Here is a 20,598-nt window from a genome sequence, read left to right on the forward strand (position 1 = left end):
TCATCTCTCCAGCCCAACACCTTCTTTTTTAGCATTTTTAAAAGATTCATTCTATTTTTAAAATTGTGTGCATGGGTGTGTCTTCATGGGACTGTGTATCCACAAGCACAGGAGCCTGCGGAGGTCAGAAGTAGCCATTGGATCTCCTGGAACTAGAGCTATAGACTGTTGTGACCCACTTGACATGGGCACTAGGGTCACCTGTAACTGCTGAGCTGTCTCTCCATCCACCCCCACCTCAACATCTATATTTGTGTGTATTTAGTTGTGTGTGTGTGTGTGTGTGTGTGTGTGTGTGAGAGAGAGAGAGAGAGAGAGAGAGAGAGAGAGAGAGAGAGAGAGAGAGAGTGAGTGTGTGCCACATGTGTGCAGGTACCCAAGGAAGCCAGAGGAGGGCATCAGATCTTTTGGAGCTGGAGTTACAAGCAGCTGTGAATGGCTGATGTGGGTACAGGAAACTTAACTTGGGTCCTCTGGAAGAGCAGCAAGTCTCTTAACCACTGAGCCATCTCCCCAGAAGCAAAATGTCAACTTACACAAGCTTCCCTGAGGGTCCCCCAAAACAAACATGCAATAGGAAAAAGCAAAACAGAACCAAAAATGATGTGAAGTTCCTCTTTTGTCTTCCATCCCAACAGTTAGGCTGACCAAAGAGAACACCTGCTCTGGCCACAGCCTTTGAGGGACACTGGTGTCCACCCTGTGTCCCGGCAGCCGGTAAGAGGCTGAAAACTCCAGATACACAAGATCCTTAGAAGTAATTCTGTGTTCACGTATGGTAATCCCTCGGGGGCTTTTCGTTAGCAAGATGTTCATCTAGTCCACTGGGGCCTTTTGCTGTCCTAATTTTTATTGTCCCCTTAGTACCAGAACAATTCCCATCCCAGTACCGCCTGCCTATTGTCACAAGTTTGAGGCTCTATTATCACAATTGTCTCAGTTCTTTAAAGAATGACCAGAGAAGTCTTTACAAAAACATAATGACCCTTGGTCACTGCAGCGACAAAGGTTCTGACTCAATGGCTGAGAATAAACTTTGGATCCTGCGTGTCACACCTGCAGTCACTGAAGAAACATCTCTTGAATCCTCAAATTAGGTTCCAAGTGGCTAACCGGACACATGTTCAAAATAAAGCTTGGCTGCTCTCTTCCAACGGAGGTCACCCAGGTACTCAGTGTTCCTGGACAAGCACACTGAACTTTGCAGCCCTTGCCCGGGCATGTTCCTGTTACAACTGCCAAGGTAAACAGGCTCCAGGAAGTCCCGTGTGCCACCTGCAGGCAACCTTCTTTTTTCCTCTGTGATGCAGGGAGTGGAACTCAGGGCCTCCAGCTTGCTGGGCAAGCAGCTCTACCACTGAGCCAACCCTCCCCACCATCATCCTGCCGTCAATGCTAATGCGGGATGTCTTCCTGTATATGTGATGCTTTTATTGGCTAATAAATAAAGCAGAGCAAAGTCAGATGGGAAATCCAAACAGAGATATAGGGAGAGAGTAGGCAGAGTCAGAGAGACACCCTGTAGGGAAGCTTACCAGTAAACCATGAGCCTCGTGATAAAATATTAAATAATAGAAATTGGTTAATTTAAGATGTAAGAATTAGTTAATAAGAAGCCTGAGCTAACAGGACAAATAGTGTTGTATTAATATAGTTTCTGTGTGATTATTTGGGTCTGGGCAGCCAGGAAACAAAAGAGCAGTCGCCACTTACCTAATGGCAACTAAACCTTTGGCAGCTACACGGCATCTCTTTGACTCTACCTACTCCCTGTATCTTTATTCTGATTTCCCACCTGGCTATATTCTGCCCTGCCATAGACTGAAGCAGCTTCTTTATTAGCCAATGGTAATAAAACATATGCATAGCATACAGAGAGAAATCCCTCATCACAATCCCAAGCAATCAATCCTAAATATTTGATTTGCATAGCAGGCAGAGTTTGAAAAAACACCACAAAGAGAAGTCACGCCATGCAACAGGGCTCACATGGGAGGTTTATTGGAAGAGGAGAGAGAAAGGGACGCGGGGAGGAGGATAGAGGGTGGTCCCTGGGGACAAGAGTGGCAGAAGAGAAACAGAGAGAGGGAGAGAGAGAGAGAGTGGAAGAGAGAGAGAGAAGGAGAGAGAAAAAGAGAAGAGAGAGTCCTGAGGTGGGCAAGCCCACCTTTTAAAGGGAAACGGCGAATGTACACAGGAGGAGCTCTCAGGGCTGCAGCTGAGGATGGATCTGCCGGGACCCTAAGAGCAGCCGGTACAGATGCCTGCAGTCTAACAGCGGGAGGCCAGGGAAGACTCTTCGCCGTATAAGCCAGTCCTTCTCTCGTTCCTCCAGTGCCACCTCAGTCATGCCTCTCGAATTAATTACCTCGCATTCAAAACTTAGGTAGTCATTTTACATCTCAGGAAAAATCCTTTTTTTCCCCTCCCAAGACATGGTTTCTCTGTATAGCTCTGGCTGTCCTGGAACTCCCTCTGTAGACCAGGCTGGCCTTGAACTCACAGAGGTCTGCCTGCCTCTGCCTCCCTAGTGCTGGGATTAAAGGAGTGCACCTTCACTGTCCAGATTCTAGGATGGTTTTTTAAGACTTTGTCTCATCACATCTTAAAACATACAAATACACTTTTAGCACCTACTATAATCATGAAACTAAATTTTGTGAAACAGAAAGCACACACACAGAACAACAGCAACAACAACAGAAAAACAAAAATAAAAATAATTTTCTGTTGGTCAGCTCCTGGGTGTGGGGTCTACCCTGGCTTGTGATTCGTATGCCCAGTGTATTCAGTGGCACTCCAATGGAGAAAACGGTTTTCTCCTTTACTAGCAATCAACTGCAAATAGGTCTTTTGGTTAGGATGGGACCCTTGTTCACGTCCCCCTCTTAGTGCTAGGACCCAGTCTGGCTTGAACCTGTGCTGTCATGGTCCCCTGAGCTCACGTGTTTCAATCCAGTTGTGTTTAGATTCATCCACCACCTCTGGCTCTTAGAATCATTTCCTTCTCCTCTTCTGACTAGATCTATGAGCCTTTATGGAAGAGGTTAGATGAAGATATCCTATTTAGGACACAAGACACGCTGATATTAGGAGGAAAGACAAACTTTCCACACAAAAGCCAGATGTTCTGCGAATTAAACTGAAACTACCAAGTATCACTATCGTGGAAGGCCACAAGAGGGCGCTATGACTCCACAGACAAGAGCTCCGCGGTCTTCGAGTGTGTGGTATATGTGATATACATACTCATGTGTGTATACACAAGTGTGTGTGCAGGTGAGTGGGCATGTGTGCATGGGTGTGTGAAATCCCCATGTTAATGCCAGTTTTTCTCAGTTGCTTTCCACCTTATATATTGACAAAGCGCCTGTCGCTGGTCCCCGAGCTCCCCAAGCAGTCTGTCTTGCCCTAGCGAGCCCTGGTCTCTGGCGTTCTGGAATTACAGGTGGACCACACACCTACCCAGCAAGCTGTGAATCTGGATTCTGGTCCTGGTGTTTTGTTCAGGCTGAGAAGTCTCCCTGACATTTATTGTTTTGATTTATTTTGCTTGAGACAGGATCTCTGCGCAGCCCCAGCTGTCCCGGAACTCACTCTGAAGACCAAGATGACCTTGAGCTCACAGAAGTCTGCCTTCCTCTGCCGGCCTCTGCGCCCTGCTCTTCCGTTTTCTTCTCACATAGACTAATTACTAGACTTTTTCGTTGAGTGGAAAAACAGTGGAACAATAGCTTAAGAAATAAGGTTAGTGTTTTGTTTCGTTTTGGTAGTGCTGTTTTGTTTTGGGATTATTTCAGACATAGTCTCACTAGGTTGCTCTGGCTGGCCTGGAACTCACAAGTTGGTTTCGGACTCTGGGGTTGGTCTCCTCTTTATCACTACCTCACTGCTTTGTCTTTTACCTTGTGTGGAGGCCTGTAGAGGCCAAAAGAGGGCGAGAGATTGCCTGGAGCTGGGTTGCAGGCAGTTGTGACTGCCTTACACAATACTAAACCAGTCTTCTGAAAGAGCAGGCCACACCCTTAACTGCTGAGCCACCACTTCTGCTGTAAATACAGGGGATGGGGATGGGGACAAGGTTTCTCTCCCTCCACCATGTGTTTTCTGGGTATTGACATTAGGTTGCCAGGCTCGGTGGCAAGCACCTTTACTGGGTAAGTCACCTTAATGACTGATATATAGCTATTTTAAATGAATTATAAACTCATAGAAATAGACAAAATTCTCAAACTGTTCCTTTTTCTTTACAAAACTGTGTATTAGTACAATTCAAATCACAATAGCCTGGCTGGGTATGGAAGTGCACATCTTTAATCCCAGCACTGGGGAGGCAGAGCAGGCAAATCTCTATGAATCTGTGGCCAGCCTGGTCTACAGAGTGAGTTCCAGGACAGCCAGGGCTACACAGTGAAACCCTGTCACTGTGACAGTAATAACAATAATAGTTATTGTTTTGCTTATTAACCCACCTTTGGTCACAGGCACGTTGGCCATGAGCTCTGTGACATGTGATTGAAAAGGCATTGCCCACTTCCACTGAAGACCGCCCAGGGACCCTGAGGAGTGGCACTGCTTCATTCCGTGATTTTGCTTTTTCCTCATGTACCTCAGACCATATGCAAAAGGAAAGGGCGATGTGGTGATGTCTGTAGGCGCACACACAAAATGCGTGGAGGAAAACCTGCTTCCTCCTGCCCAAAGGACAAAATAAAGAGCGGCTTATCAAGACAGAAAACCAGATCAAACAACACAGGAAAAAGCGTGTCTCTCCTCCTAGCTCTGTCCCCAAAGGCTGAGAGTCCCCCAAATTTATCTTCCTCTGGTCTAAGGACTTGCCTCACCCGGCCACCAGGGTGCAGTGAGGACTTTCATCCCTGTGGAGTGGTGGGAGCCTCCACTAGTCCCATGCCAGAGAATATGCAGGGAATTGGACTTCCTCTCCAGCCACTGGGCACTAACAACACCTCCCCAGCCAGGCTAAGTGGAGGCTAAGTGACCAGCCTAGACTTCTTTCTACCTCCACTAGGTGATAATGTTGTAGGGATCTCTTTCCCGGACACAATAGCGGCAGAAGAGTCCTGACAACAGATTTAAGTAAGGCCACAGATTTCAAAATATCCCACAGTCCCAGGTTTCAATTGAAACCTGTCACTCAGTATACTGAGAGACAGGAAAGCAACAACAACAACAACAAAGCCACTGGCACGCTTGAGGGTCAGGTTCAATCACCATCACGTGTACACACACACACACACACACACACACACACACACACCCCTCTGAGAATCAGAAACATCTCAGTCTAAATGAAATAGACAATTAACAAAGCCAGTAACCTGGCTGTCCTGAAACTTACTTTGCAGACCACGCTGGCCTTGACCTCACAGAGATCCCCCCCCCTGCCTCTGCCTCCCGACTGTTGGGATTAAAGGCGTGCGCCACCACCACCACCCACTTTCCCATAGAATCTTATATTGGAACACTTGGTCTCTAGTAGGCGGGGAATGGATTAGGAGGTATGTGGCTTTGTTGAAGAAGGTGTGTCACTGGGGGCTGGCTTTGAAGTTTCAGAAGCCCACACTATTCCTGTTGGGGCTCCCACTGTCTTGAGCTTGAGCTTGTGGATCAGAGGGAAGCTCTCAGCTACTGCTCAGTGCCATGCCTTCCTGCCTGCCACCATGTTCCCTGCCATGATGGTCAAGGACTCTCACCCTCTAGGATGGTGAGGCTCAATTAAATGCTTTCTTGTATAAGTTGCCTTGGTCATGGTATCTTGTCACTGCAATAGAAAAGTAAAGAAGACATTTGCATATATCTTAAAATGCATAAGACAGTTCAACAAGAGCCTTGCATAGTAGTGTATCCTTTTAATTGACATGACTAAGGAAATGCCATATCTCCTGATCTTATCCTGACTCCATTTTCTGTCTGCTCAGGTGCTTTTCGACCCCTTAACCCATGAATAGTCATCATATCTGCCTTGGCAACACATTCAGGACCTTCCATAACCCTGACCATGATTCAAATGCATAACCAATTAATCCCAGCACTCGGGAAGCAGAAGCAAGTGGATCTCTGTGAGTTCGAGGCCAGTCTGGTCTACAAGAGCTAGTTCCAGGACAGGCTCCAAAGCTACAGAGAAACCCTGCCTCAAAAAACAAATAAACAAATAAAATGCATAACCAAAATATCTGCTGAATGTATAGCCCAAACAATTGTTACCAGGTTCTCTGACCTACACCTGACAGTGGTGTCATTGTGGGTTTTGCCTCTAAAAATGCTGTACCCTTAAGTTTCAGGGGCCAAGACATTTTCTGAGGCTCCAGCCTGCTTGTAGTCACTGGCCAATAAGGACTCTAATATGCATGGTAGTCAATAATTCTCTCATATGAGCTATGGCAGAGCCCAGCACTCAGAGACGGCTGAGACTGAGGAATCACACGTTGAAGGCCAGCTTGGGCTATAGAGTGGATTTTTTTTTTTTGAAATACCACCCACCAAAATCAAATTGAATAAAAGCATTGTAAGACAGCATTCTTGAAAATAAAACATTTATTTATTTGTAGGTGCATGCATGTCATAGCGAGTGAGCATGTGGCAAGCACAGGACAACTTGTGGGAGCTGGCTCTCTCCTCCCACTGTGGATTCATGAAACAAAGGTAAGCCATCAGCCTGGAGGCAGGTGCCTTTACCTGCAGAGCCACCAGGACGGCTCCTAACACGGTCTTTTTACAACTGCTAAATCTACACACAGCAAATACTAAAACGAGAGCTCCGTAAAAAGATTCTAAGAACCCAGTCTGAACCTGAACTACAAATGGTTCTGTATTGCCTGTTCCAGGAATGGCCATCATGTCTTTGAAAAAGTTGTTTGTAATCGTCTTGCAACCCTACCTTTGCAAAAAACCCTTTGTTTCAAAGGGTTATATGACCACCTATGACTTCGTCATGATGACGACCTGCTATAACTACTTTGTTATGCCTATCTTGCAAGCTTGCTTTTGTTTCGGGATGCACTAACTTGTCATGCTGATGTTCTGCTCCTGTAATCCTGACTATTTTGCGCACCAAATTCTACTCCTGAGCTATAAACGCCTTGATTTTCTCACATCCAACGCAGACCCCTGAACCCTGCCTTACGAGGAGGCAGCTCGTGTATGTGAATAAAAAAGATCACTTTTATTAACAACTTGCTTTCGTTAATGTGGCCATGATGGTTTGTGACTGTGTTCTTTCTCCTCCCATCTTTGGGACTGATTTAGCAGCTAAGACACTGTCCAGCCCAAACCCGGGTCTTATGCTTACCTATGTTCCTAACTCTGTTTTCCTGTTCATACTAGCCTCTCTCCAATTTTTTGATTTCTGTGACTTAACTTTGTTCCAGCCTCCAAGTTTTGCTTTTTCCCGGTCCTTTTATTTTTCTGGAGATTTTCTTTCCCAACATCCTCCAGACCAATGTGGCCTTCATCCTTGTAGGTTTAGTGATGAGAACTTCACTTAAGGTTGTCCAGTCCTTCTCTACTGGGCTGAATATTTTTGCCAATAATACTATTTTAAGTTACATTCGTATCGCTTTTTCCTACTAGAAAAGAAGCTACCTGGGGAACAGGGAATCATCAGCACCTAAAATTCCTTCGCAAGGAAATGAATGCATGAATGAATGAACACACCTGTGGACCATTTCTTGGGGCTCACTCTGGAGTAGCAATATAAATGAGTCAGTCGGGTGAACAGAGATCTTAATCTTTCCGAAACTGGTGCCACGAATCTTGAGAGCCTGGGTTACGGACAAACTGGGAGAACCAGCTTCAATCCCTTGCTCTGCTCTCGGTGCGCAACTGCGGCTGCGCGGAGCGCGTGGCGGGCGGGGCCGAGCCACTTCCGGAACGGTCGGGAGCCGGCGAGACTTCGGTCCTCCGGGTGCGCTAGAGCGGCGCGAGCGCCCGGCGCCCGCGGCCATGGAGGACGAGAAGAGCTTCTCGGATATCTGCGGCGGCCGCGTGGTGCTGCGGCGTCGCTACTACTCGCCGTACTGCCGCGAGTTCGGCCTCAGCTCGGCTAGGCTGTCGCTGCGCTCGCTGACCGCTGTCACTTGCGCCGTGTGGCTGGCGGCCTACGGACTCTTCACCCTGTGCGAGGTAAAGGCTGGCGCTCGACCCTCGCAGGCGACCGCTTTAAAAAGGGCTGACCCGTGAGTCCGGGCCGGAGTGTGGGGACTCTGGGCCCGGGACGCCGTCCCGTGGCTGGACTGTTCTCCCTCACTGGGTGGCTGCCCTGCTCATCCCCAGTGCGCACCTCCTCGGAGAACTGTCAGTGGATGCTCCTCCTCCGTTCACGCCTCACTGCTTACAGTAGCCAGAGTATCACAGAATTCCAGAAAGGGGTTTTTGCAGACGCAGCTGTGCACGTGTGTGTGCCGGAGGAGCGCACTATTTCTTCCTGATCTCTGCGTTTCCAGGCCATGTCAACCGCCTCCCCCTCCCAACCCTTCCCCCAATTTAAGTACACCTTTTTGTCGTCCCCTCTCCCTCCGCCCCCCCCCGCCTCCCCGCCCCCCCCCCCCCCGACATGGTTTCTCTGTAGCCTGTCCTGGAACTCACTCTGTAGACCAGGCTGGCCTCGAACTCACAAAGATCCGCCTGCCTTTGCCTCCTGAGTGCTGGGATTAAAGGCGTGCACCACCACTGCACGGCCTTAAGTGCACTTTCTGAAGAATTGCCAAATTTAGGGCATGAGTGTTTTCTATGTTCAGTTTTCAGACTTTCTAGTGTTTTTGGTTGGGTTTTTTTTCCCTCTGAGCTCCACTTTTCACATATCTAAGATGGTTAATAATACTGTGAATGTCAAATGCCGTGAGTTTGTAACAGTTTTCAAGTAAAAAGTATTATCCAATTGCTCAGGATGAGTGCTGGTTTCCTGTATAGTGCCCTGAAATGAAAATATTCCCGGTGTGGTCTCGCCAGAGCTAAGTACACCAGAACTGTTTATTTCTGTAATCTGCATATTGTTTGTATTAGAACATCCATTTGCTTTCTTTCTTTTTTTTTAAATTTTTTTTAGGGTCTCAGTATATGTAGTACTGACTGGCCTGAAACTGGATTATAGGCCAAGTTATGTGGCGCCTGCTCTGCCTCCCTAGACCTGGGACCAAGGGTGTGCTTCATCACACCTGGCCCATGAGCTTTTATGCCGTCAAAGCAGATGACAGGACATGATAATTTACACAGAAATAGATAAAATTAAGACCACTCATTTACGGCCTGGAAGATGGCTCAGCAGGTAACAGCAGCTGATGCTCTTAGTTGAGAATCCTAAAACTCACATGATGGAAGGAAAGAGCGATTCCCAAAAGTTGTCCTCTGACCTCCACACAGTAAATAGTAGGCTGGGTGTGGAGATGCATGCCTGTCATCCCAACACTAGAGAAGCAGAGGCAGGAGCATCTCTGGGAGTTTGAAGCCAGCCCGGTCTATATCAGTGTACATCCTGAGCTCCAGAACAATCAGGGCTACACAGTGTACCAATTTGTATCTAAAAGTTTCTTCACAGATCAGTTGAAGTCATTAAGTTGACCTAACCCTCCCCTCAATTTATAATATAGTTGAATTTTTTTTATTTTATTTTATTTTACTTTATTTTATTTTGAGGGGCATTAGTCATTAGTGTCTCACCTCGTAGCTCTGACTGGTTTGAACTCATTCTGTAGACCAGGCTGACCTTGAACTCGCAGACATTCACCTGGCTCTGCCTCCTGAGTACTGGGATTAAAGGGACACATCACTGTGCCCAGTTGAACTTTAATGCTAGCCTATATTCCAGATACCTGTGCAGTTATCTGAAAGGAGGAACATATTACATGCCCAGAGTGCTAGCTAGCTGTTTTACTGAATTTCTTACTTCAACCTTAGAAGAGAACAAAGGTTCAGAAAGAGTAATAACGTAATAGTCTTGATGTTGGCCAGGTGACAGATACGGACTTCAAAACCAGAGGTGCTTGACTTTGAAATCCCTTTCCATTGTGTTCTCTAACCGATCGCAGGCAGTCGTGTTCACTGCGTGTTGGTTTGTTTTGAGATACAGGGCCTTGTCGTGTAGCCTAGGCTGTCCTCTCTCCATCCTCCAGTCTCGGCCCCCACCAGGTGCTGGAATTACAGGTGTGTACAGCACACCAGCTCCCTGCTGTACTGATGCCCCTCTTGTACATTAACCCTAATGTCCCCCAAGTGCAGGAGTAATGCTTGCTCCCTCCTACATCAACACTTCCCTGGGGCTCTGTGTGCCAAAATTTCAGATCTTTGCCCCTGCTCAAAATTATTCATGAAGGTAATGAATATCTGCAGTGAAAAAAGCTCTCAAAGGAGACATTCAAATACGTGGCTTCCAACCCTGACTCAAATGAATAGTGCATTGTTAGAATTCTAGCCAGGAAAATGGACTTTGAGGCAGATTATCTTAACAGAAAGCTGAGTGGGTGAAATTCCCTGAGCATTTACTGTTTTTCATCCTGTCATTCTCCGTGCCTTTGAATTCACAGTTCCAATGCTATTCCAATCTGAGCGCTTTAACCTCTCAGCGTGCACTGTCTTCTCTGCACCAGTGAAGGCTGCTGCCTTGAAGTCTTCATGGGACAGTCTTGTGTGTTTTAATCTCTCTCTGCCCCTCTCTTTCACTCTCCACTCTTTTATAGCCCTCCCGCCCTCTCCCTCCTCTCCCCCTTCTTCCTTTCCACTTCCTTCAACAGTTGTAGTCAGTAACACAATATTCTAGACTCTTTTTCCCTCCTCCTCCTCCTCCTCCTTCTTCTCTGACTGTACTGGAATTCCCTCTGTAGACCAGGCTGCCCTCCAGCTCACAGAGATCTGCCTGCCTCTGCCTCCCTAAGTGCTGGGATTAAAAGCATGCACCACCATTGCCCGACTAGACTCACTTATGTATCAACCTTGCATCTGAATTTAATCTGGCCTTTCTTCCATAATGTTTATTCGATTTGTACTGTTTACAAGACATTTCCCTACACCTGGAAGTTAGTTACTTGAAACTTGATGTTTCTGGGTCACCAGAGGCCCAGCTCTAGCTCTCATTTATCAGCCGAAAGTAATTATCTGAACAGAGTCAGCAAACCTTTTCTTTAAAAAGCCAAATTAATATTTTAGTCTTTGTAGGTCTCTGACCCATATTCTTTTTGTCCTTTTATATTATTTAAATTTTATTTTCTGCGTATTGGTGTTTTGCCTTTATGTTTGTCTGTACCGCATGTGCCTGGTGCCCAAGGAGGTCAGAAGAGGGTGTCAGGTCCCCTGAAACTGGAATTACAGACAGCTGGGAGCTACCGTGTGGTTGCTAGAAATTGAACCCAGGTCCTCTGTTAAGATCAGCTTAACCGATGAGCTGTCTCTCCAGCCTGTTTTTGTTCTTTGTTGTTTGTTTTTTAGAGAAAGGGTCTCTAAAAGGTGCAGCCTTTTCTGACTTGGAACTCACTCTTTGACCAGGTTGACTTTGAACTCAGAGATCCACCTGCCTCAGCCTCCCAAATGCCAGGACTAAACGAGTGCACCACCACGCCTGACTGGGTTTTGTTTTGAGACAAGTCTCACTGTGTAGCTTTGGCTGGCCTGGAACTCAGATCCATCTGCCTCTGCCTCCTCAGTACTGGTATTAAAGGTGTGTATCACAGTGCTTGTCCAGTTAGGATGATTGCAGAAGGTAAATGCAACAGTTTCTACTTGATATGTTGGGACTGGAGAGATGACTCTGGCTAAGAGTTCTTCCAGAGGACCTGGGTTCAATTCCTAGTATTCACATGGCAACTCTTGATTGTCTGTGACTCTTCTTCCAGGGAACCTGATATCCTTACACAGATAGACATAATACAGGCAAAACACATAAATAAAAATAAATTTGATATGTCCTCCTAAGGGTCATTGTTTAAAACAAACAAACAAACAAACAAACAAAAAACAGCCTGTGGGGATATGTATATAGTCATTGGGGTTTGCCCTCAAAGGATGACCTCTCTCAAGCTAATTCAGCACAAGCACAATTCCTGGATGACTGGGCATTCAAGCCCATTAAAGACAGATGCTGAGGTCATAGAATACTTAGAAGAATCTGATTAAAGTCAGGTTAAAGGGGGGCTGATCAGTGCAAAGAGTAAGACATTTCTTGACTTTGTGAATGTGGTCAATATTACTGAACTTTACTGATTCTAGGTGTGCTGGTTAGTTTTTATGTCAACAACACAAACTGGACTCATTTTGGGGGAGGAAACTTCGATTAAGAAAATCCCCTACCAGATTGGCCCATGGGAAGTCTGTGGCACATTTTCTTCACTGATGATTGATGTGGGTAATGCCAATCTTGGCTGATGGATTCTATAAGAAGGCAGGGTGAGCAAGCCATGGGGAGCAAGCCAGTAAGCAACACTCCTTCACGGCCTCTGCGTCAGCTCCTGCCTCTAGGTTCCTGCCCGGTTTGAGTTCCTGTCCTGACTTCCCCCAGTGATGGTGATGGGCTGTGATGGGGAATTGCAGGCTGAAAGAAACCCTTTTCTCCCCAGGTGGTCATGGTGTGTTATCACAGCAGTAGAAATCCTAAGACACTAACTAGTTCAGTGATTTCCTTTTCCTTCTAGAGTCAGGGGAGCAAGAGTGTGAGAGACCAAATAAAAGAAACAACAACAAAAAAGTCCCACATTTCAGCTTCAGAAGTGGTAAAGGTTATAAATGTGTCTTAGACAGAAGGACATCCATAGCTCTTGTGTGCGTGTTGGGGTGGGTGCAGTGGGCAGTGATATGGATCCAATAGGGCCTGTTCATGCCAGACAAATGCTCTACCACTAAGCTACAACCCCAACCTGCCTACCATTTTCTGACCCCTTAACACATCATTTGGTCATAGTTGTAAGTAACGCAGAACAAAAGGAGATGAAAATGATGAGGGCCATTATTAACACAGTAAGAAGTAAGGTCCAAAGATTTCAGAGTTTGAGTGAGCCTTATTTGACCCTGGCTCCTCTCATACGAACACCCTCAAGTATACTCTTAGTCCTCAGCCCGGCTGTCTTTGTTGGAGAGTGTACCCATCAGAAACCACTGACTTCTAATAAATCTCTGCACCAACTAAGTCTTGCATTATAGGCTATCCCTGGATGCTTTAATCTTAATGCCCTGGTACTGTTTCCCTCCCTTACCCCACTTTCCTTTCTCCATTCTTTCTACCCATATTTTTTTAAAAATATAGTATAATAAATTGGCCTCTTTTGTAGACCTCTGACTACCACATCTCATTGGCTGGGTTTGTGACATGTATCTGCTTCTAAACCAATCAAAATTTATTCCAAATTCTATTAGGAAAAATATCAGTGACTATCATTCAGGGAGTCGTATTAGCTGCTGTACAGAGCGCTTCACAGTTGTGTCTGTAATTTTGTGCTATTTTTCAGGGGGAATAGGAAAGGGAAAGCACTGGGTCCTTAAGTTGTTATTTTAGGAAGAAAATTTCTGAGATAGATGTGATGATGGCGGATGTTTTGCTGGGAGCATCCCAGACCTGTTCACTAATAGTCTGGATCCCTTCCACTCTGCGTGCTGTCATCCCTTCACCTCACAGTGTAGTGACCAGAGCAAAGGCCTTCTCCCTCATGGTCGGTTTACCTCGCTGTGTATCACACATCCACAGAGGGGCATTTGGTAATCTTACTGCCTGTGCCTGGCTCTCTCTTCAGAATAGCATGATCCTCTCTGCTGCCATCTTCATCACCATCATAGGCCTGCTTGGTTACCTCCATTTTGTGAAGATTGATCAGGAGACTCTGTTAATCATCGATTCACTTGGCATCCAGATGACTTCATCCTATGCTTCTGGCAAAGAAAGTACCACCTTCATAGAGATGGACAAGGTCAAGGATGTTATCATTAATGAGGCTATTTACATGGTAAGTAAGTGTTTACGGGGTATCTCTGAACTCTCCATGGAGGCAGTCAGCTCATGGGGAATGCTGAGAGCTAAATGGAGTTTTAATAAAGCATTCATTGTCACAGAATTAAACTTAAGGAGCCTCCGTTCCAATGCAAGTAGTTATTTTTTGACTGGCATGCTTGTGAACCATGAAAGAGAAACTTACATTAAAATAAGTTTCTTTATGGTTCATGCCTTCCTCGGTGATGGGGTGTGTTCTAAGAAATGCATCGTTTACCAGTTTGCTGGGTGTACAGAACATACTTACATAATGGTGCAGTTTACTCACTCAGACATACCATTGATGAATCGAAGGATGTAATAAACAAGACGCTTGTGGTTGCTGCCAAATGTAGTCCTGTACTGCCTTACAGTAAACTTTTTTTTCCTGAGTCAGGGTCTGACTGTATAGCTTATGCTGGCCTTGAACTTCCCATCTTCCTGCCTCTATCTCTTTGTGCTTGTTCATAATTTTATAAATTTTTATTTTAACTTATGTGTGTGGGTCTGTGTATGTATCCTGTTGAGGTCAGAAGAGGTGGTCAGATCCCTTGGAGGTGGTATGAGCCACCCGACATGGACACTAGGAACTGAACCCCCATCCTGTAGAAAAGCAGCAAGCTCTCTTAACTGCTGAGCCATTTCTTTAGCCCCCTGCCCCTACTCTTTTTGTCTGTTTTTGAGCCAGGGTCTCATTGTGTAGCCCTGACTGTCCTAGAACTTAACTACATAAACCAGATTGTCCTCAAACTCAAGAGATCTACAGATTCTGCCTCCTGAGTGCTGGGATTAAAGACGTATGTCACCATGCCTGGCTAACAAACTTTTGCTTTTTTTATAAATAGGAGTACACTCTCTTAAAAAGCATAGCAAATGCTACAGAGGTAGCAGTCTGTCATGGATAAAGAAAGAATCAGCATTTTGACTTATATCTCGTAGCTCAGATGCAAAAGCATTTGCTTCCTTTCTCAGAATGAGGTCTCACTATGTTGCTCAGGTTGGCTTCTGATATCTAACCTAGTTCCAAGGAACCACTTGCCTTGGTCTCCTGATTAGTAGGACTTCTGGTTCATACTAACATACTTGCCCTTTTTTTTTTTTAAGGGGGTTAATCCTTTAAAAAACAGAATGTAGGCAAAGGGACACATGAAATCATGAAGGAAGATGTAAAGCTCCTTATTCTAGTTTCAACTCTGTGTCATTTTTCCCCTGTTTTGTAGTGGGTAAGTGGCATAAAAGTGCAATTGATAAAGTATAAAACCCTAAGCAAAGCTCTGTGGCTTCAGAGTGGACATTCTGATCGTACGGAATTTGAGACTTGGAAAGTGTTTGGTTACCTTAATCTAGCTTTGATGTTTCTATTTGTGAGTACATTACAATTCAGTGATTATTATTTTCTTTATTTGCTATGCATGGTTGCACACGCTTTTCATCCTAGCATCTGGGAGGCAGAGGCAGGTGGATCTTTGTGAGTGAGGCTAGCCTGGTGTACATAGCAAGTAACAGGCTAGCCAGTGATACATAGTAAGACCCTGTCTCAGCAAAAACAAGCAAAAAAACTTTTTTTATATATCAAATAAAGATAAAGGATGAAAGCCAGGCAGTGGTGGTGCACGCCTTTAATCCCAGCACTCGGGAGGCAGAGGCAGACAGATCTCTGTGAGTTCAAGGCTAGCCTGGTCTACAAGAGTGAGTTCCAGGACAGGCTACAAAAGTACAGAGAGACCTTGTCTCGAAAAAATAAATAAACGAAGGATAAAAATAACTTTTCTTCTACTTCAAAAGTTGTCAAATATTTCACTACTTAGAGGTAATTTGTGGAAAGGATCTTATTCTTCCCTTGAAGGAAAATGAAACAAGATGAGTTTCACTGAGACCTCTGTCTGGTGTCTTTTCTTACAGCAGAAGGTGATTTACTACCTCTGCATTTTATTGAAGGACCCAGGGAAGCCACATGAGATATCCCAAGTAGTTCCTGTCTTCCAGGTGAGCAGTGTTCTTCCTTTCCTCCTGCAAAAACCTACCTTTTCTCTGTCTGCTTACCCTTGCCTCTTTTGTTCAGTTGACATGAATTTCTCTTGTCAGAGTGAGTAAAAGTTAGGATTTATTTTAGATTTTAGCAGCCTCTCTCTGATGAAGATATACTTTAAAAAATATTAATATTTTTTAATCACAAAAATCTTAGAAGACAATTACCAATCATAACCATTTCTGCTTACAAATCACATTCTTCCAGTCTGTCAATCTACCATTGTATAAGTTTACATTAATACAGTGAGGCTGAGATATTCTCTCTCTCTGTCTGTCTGTCTATCTATCTATCTATCTATCTATCTCCTTTCTACCACAGCCAGTGTCTGTCTGTCTGTCTGTCTGTCTATCTACATCTTTTCTACCACAGCCAGTATACTTACTTTAAATAATTATGTTCTATTATATTGAAATATTTGTTTAACTATTTTATTGCTAGGCTTTAAATAATGTCTAGATTATCTTTTCTTTTGATCTTACAATAAAAACCATTGGTGGCACAAGCCTGTAATCCTCTTGTTTTAAACTGTCAGTTTTCTCTACTAGCTGAATAGAACCTAGAAATCAGTTATATATTTGTAATAATTTTGTGTTATTTTTGAATAGTAAACATTTATTAAATAGACTTTCTACATGTAATTTTCCTATTTTGTGGCTTTTCTTTTAAATTTTAGTTGTGTTACATTTTATAATACAAAATCTTCTCAGAATGTACATTTTAAACTGCCCATCTTGTCTCTGAGGTACATTTTACAATTTGTGACACTTTTTGAGATGGTCTGTCTCACTGTCATATGCTTTTGTCAGGCTAAAAACTGTATTTTGATGCCTGTAATCCCAGCATTTGGGAGGCAGAGGAAGTAAGATCTCTGAGTTTGAGGCCACCCTGGTCTACATAGTTCCAGGACAGCCAGAATACCAAGAGATCCTGTCTCAAAACAAACAAACAAGCTTTTTATCTTCCGTAAAGGCCAGATTTGGAGAGCTCCCAGAAAAGTGCCCAGAGGCTTGACCTGTGTCTCTTAGCTCACAGTTGTGCCATGATGTATGTGAGAGATTGAGGTTGCAAGTGGATTCTTCTTCTATTCTCCTTGACTCTGCGTTTCTTCCCTTTGGAATTCAGAGTGCCAAGCCTCGGTTGGACTGCTTGATTGAAGTATACAGGAGCTGCCAGGAGATTCTGGCACACCAGAAAGCCACATCAACAAGCCCATGAATCTCAGCATTCATATACCAGTGTTGTCTTTCTGGGAGAGGACTCCTAGACCATAGTGGCTGGTTTATTTTCTGTACTGTAAAAATCACTAGGTGGACACAGTCCTGGGAATCAAAATGGATAAGTGATCTCAGAGCTATAGAGGTGGTGGCTGGAACTTGACTCAGTGTTGTAGATATAAAGTTCCCCTTATAGGTTTTATCTACATTACTAGTCACGGGGAAACCTTAAGGATTTTGACATATCAAAAGTAGGCCAGACATAGTGGCACATACTTTAATCCCAGAACTCAAGGCATAAGCAGGTGGTCTCAAGTTTGAGGCCATGCAGGGCTACATAGTGAGGACCCCCTCCCCCCAAAAAAGTAATTCACATGAAGAGCACTCTGTGAAGTTTCTGAGCACATTTATATTTGTGTTAAAATCTGTGTAGTATTGAGACTGGTGCCAGATTCTACAAGAAAAATAGAATTTCCATCTCCATGGACTCTTGTCTAAAAGTTAGGGAAAGAATAAGTTTTTTTATGTATGAATTAGCAAGAATAAAATGTCTTAAAAAGGGCTAGCCTCTGTCCATCTAGCACCTATGATCTCTGCAGGATGACTCTTAATCCTCAGTTTAGCTAGGAGTGTTAAGGATGCCAGTAATCCCAGGACCCAAGAGGTGTCAACAGGAGGATTGAAAGTTTGAGACCAGTCTGGGCTACATGGTGAGGCACTGTCTCAACTCGAAAATAAATAAATATCCAAAACACACAGGAATTGCTGGTTCACTGACAGCTTTTTATTGACAGGCGTACACAGCACTTCAGCCATGGGTGTCGAGCACATTAGTACCTTTCTGTTACTCAGTATTTTCTATTGCTTCAAAAGCTGCTGGGGCCAAGAGGGCTTAGATGAAAAGTCAGAGAGTTCATGTTGGTTCCCAGACATGGGACTGTCACGTTCAAGAGTTAAGAAGTCAGTTTACAGAAGCCTTTGTTTCTAAGGCAGTTTCTGAGATTCCTAGAGATCAGGAAGGAGAAAGGGAGCTGGGTTAGGCAGTGCAGGCCCTTAATCTCAGCTCTTGGAAGGCAGGTGGTTTTCTGAATTTTTGACCAGTCTGGTCTATATAGTGAGTTCAGGACAGCCAGGACTTCCTAGTGAGGCCCTGTTTTTGAAGGAAGGAAAGGAAACGGAAAAGGAAAAGGAAAGGAAAGAAGAAAATTTAAAGAGAAAAGGAGGCAGCTAATCTGACCTCCAAGTCTAGTACAAACAGTTCCATTATGTGTAACTCTATTACAAAACAAAAACAACCCGAGAGTAGACCACGTCCTTTTGGGCTTTAAGGGTCCCTGGGAATGTGGCCCACTAGAACTGCATTTTCTGCCTTTGACACTAGCCTGGAAGGAGTTGTCAGGACTCAAGAGTGATGTGACGTGAGGTAGACCTGTGTCCACTAGAACCCCAGGACCCAATCCTGGGGCAGGAGTTGACATTGGATCAGAAATGGCTCCTGCCTGTCAAGCTTGTTTAGGCCTTTGTAAAGTCATGTTTGTCAGTCCAGAGGATGAGAAATGCAAGATTACAGCAGCTGAGCCAATCTGACAAACTAATTTGTAGTGTGCAGTATACACATTGTTGAGTTAAAAGTGTATTCCTCCTATTCCCTTGACCGTGTTACTGAAAGATGATAGAACTACCTTAGAGCTATACAATAAACTTAGATTTTTTTATATGTTGGAAAATCAAAGTATGAACTTTTGGGTTTTACTATTTTTTTCAGAGGAAGGTGGAGATTAAGATCATCTTTATCAAAATCAGAAAGTCTAGGTTGAAAGGGAGTAACTTTTGCCTCAGGAAGGCAAAAGTTGAAAAGAAACTTTGTACTTCCATATACTACTAGGGAAAAAATATATATCTCCCGTGCTTCCAATTAATTCTCAGAAGATAGCTACCAGAAGTGTTGGTGAGCAATCCAGGCCTTCTGGGAATGGGGCGTGAGGGGGGGTGTCTTTAGTGTTTCTGATGTGTTGTCTCCTGGCCTCATACAGCAGCAACAAGCAAAACTCACATGCTTGGTCTTTCAGAGGGTGGAGAGACAATGACTACCTCGTCCTTCAGTAGTGAGCACAGCCTTCACTAAGCCCCGGTGGGCCTTAAAATGACACAGGGAGGGTGCAGACTGGATCTGCCCCTGCCTGTGCTAGTCCAGTGTGAGAGAAAAAGCTTGCATCTTAACAGGAATAGTGTGCTCTCCTGAAAAGATAGAGCTGCAGCCCCAGTAGGAGCATAGCAAATGCCTCCTCACCAGTAGGGGGAGGCGTGTCATTTTTCTCCAGTCTGTTAGTCTTTCCATCTGGGAAAGTTGTCCAGTTTTAGAGATTTGTAGGCATTTGCCAGAACTTAGGTGAATTAGGAATTTTAGTCCTATTTTGTTCAGGGATGTTCAGAAAACTTCAAGTATAAGCCCCCACATAAGGAGCGTGTACAGTATAAAAAGATGAGCTTCCCTGAGTATCAGTGCAGAAGCCCAAATACAGTACCACTGCCCTGGTAACTATGGGCCATCCCTGTCTCAATCTAGAATCAGGTAGCATCCAGAGTCAGTATTCTTGTAAAAGAAATAGTAAGTAGTTTTGATGTTGGGTCTGGATTTTAAAATGCTGGGCCTTGAAAGATAAGGCACTTAAAGAGTACAAAGGTTTCAGAGACCCTGAAGTACACATTTCACAGAACAGGTTCGGAAGGGGCCGTCAGGCCCATCACAGTAGTAGCATGCTCCAGGACACACTCTAATCCCAGAGGCACCAGTGGTGGCAGGGGTGTGGGGAGGAGGAACGTTCACAGCAAAGCTGGCCCCTTAGTGCAGGAAACAGAAGCAAAGAGCTGTCCATCCAGGTCTCGGGGCTGGCGAGCTGCAGGCAGCTTGGTGGACAGGTTCACAGTTGCAGAACAGTGGTTCATGTAGCTGGCGATCATGAAGGTAGTTTCTGTGATCTGAGGTCAGAGAAGTGAAGAAATTGAACTAGCCTTGTCTTATGCTGAGTTTCTCACATGAGTTTCTCACCTGCTATAACATTGGGTACACATAGCCTTCCTGAACTTTTGCTGCTTTCTCTTTTAAACTGCTCATTCAGGAGAAAAGCCCGAAAGGGACTAGTGTGATGTTTAGAGGCCAGTGAAATGTACCTTTGTTGACCTGAGAGTCTCTGAGGTGCACAGTCCCCTCCTGAAGAAGGGAGGAACAGCAACAACTGAGTCAGATAGGCCTACCAAGTACCAGCTCAGTAGCGAGATGGACATGCTACCTCACCTGAACCCTTTGGGATGCTGACCACACACCAAGGCCAACAATTGTATTTGGGCAGAACCTGCCCAAAGTTTTCTCTAAGCACCAAGCTTACTATATT

At 44.8% G+C, this 20,598-nt stretch overlaps 2 protein-coding genes across 4 annotated transcripts in view; one reads left to right on the plus strand and one right to left on the minus strand.

Annotated features, from left to right (window-relative positions):
* Positions 1 to 7,896: 7,896 nt before the first annotated feature.
* On the plus strand, positions 7,897 to 17,968 carry Pigh (phosphatidylinositol glycan anchor biosynthesis class H). 2 transcript variants are annotated; one of them, XM_048415491.3, is made up of 4 exons: positions 7,897 to 8,142; positions 13,728 to 13,937; positions 15,866 to 15,946; positions 17,115 to 17,968. In XM_048415491.3, the coding sequence occupies exons 1-4, from the start codon at positions 7,963 to 7,965 to the stop codon at positions 17,205 to 17,207; spliced, it is 564 nt and encodes a 187-aa protein (XP_048271448.1). In that variant the 5' UTR covers positions 7,897 to 7,962; the 3' UTR covers positions 17,208 to 17,968. The 2 variants fall into 2 exon arrangements, with proteins under 2 accessions (XP_048271448.1, XP_048271447.1); XM_048415490.3 differs by having other exon boundaries at positions 7,907 to 8,142; positions 15,863 to 15,946.
* Plekhh1 (pleckstrin homology, MyTH4 and FERM domain containing H1) overlaps positions 17,969 to 20,598 on the minus strand; it is a 50,118-nt gene continuing 47,488 nt past the window's right edge. For both annotated transcript variants that reach the window (XM_087911701.1, XM_087911702.1), the window contains exon 29: positions 17,969 to 20,185. In XM_087911701.1, coding sequence (XP_087767827.1) covers positions 20,030 to 20,185 — 156 coding nt within the window. In that variant the 3' untranslated portion in view covers positions 17,969 to 20,029. The remainder of the gene's footprint in view (positions 20,186 to 20,598) is intronic.

This window comes from Myodes glareolus, chromosome 11, assembly GCF_982192425.1.
Source record: "Myodes glareolus chromosome 11, mMyoGla1.1, whole genome shotgun sequence".
In the NCBI taxonomy this organism is placed as follows: Eukaryota; Metazoa; Chordata; class Mammalia; order Rodentia; family Cricetidae; genus Myodes; species Myodes glareolus.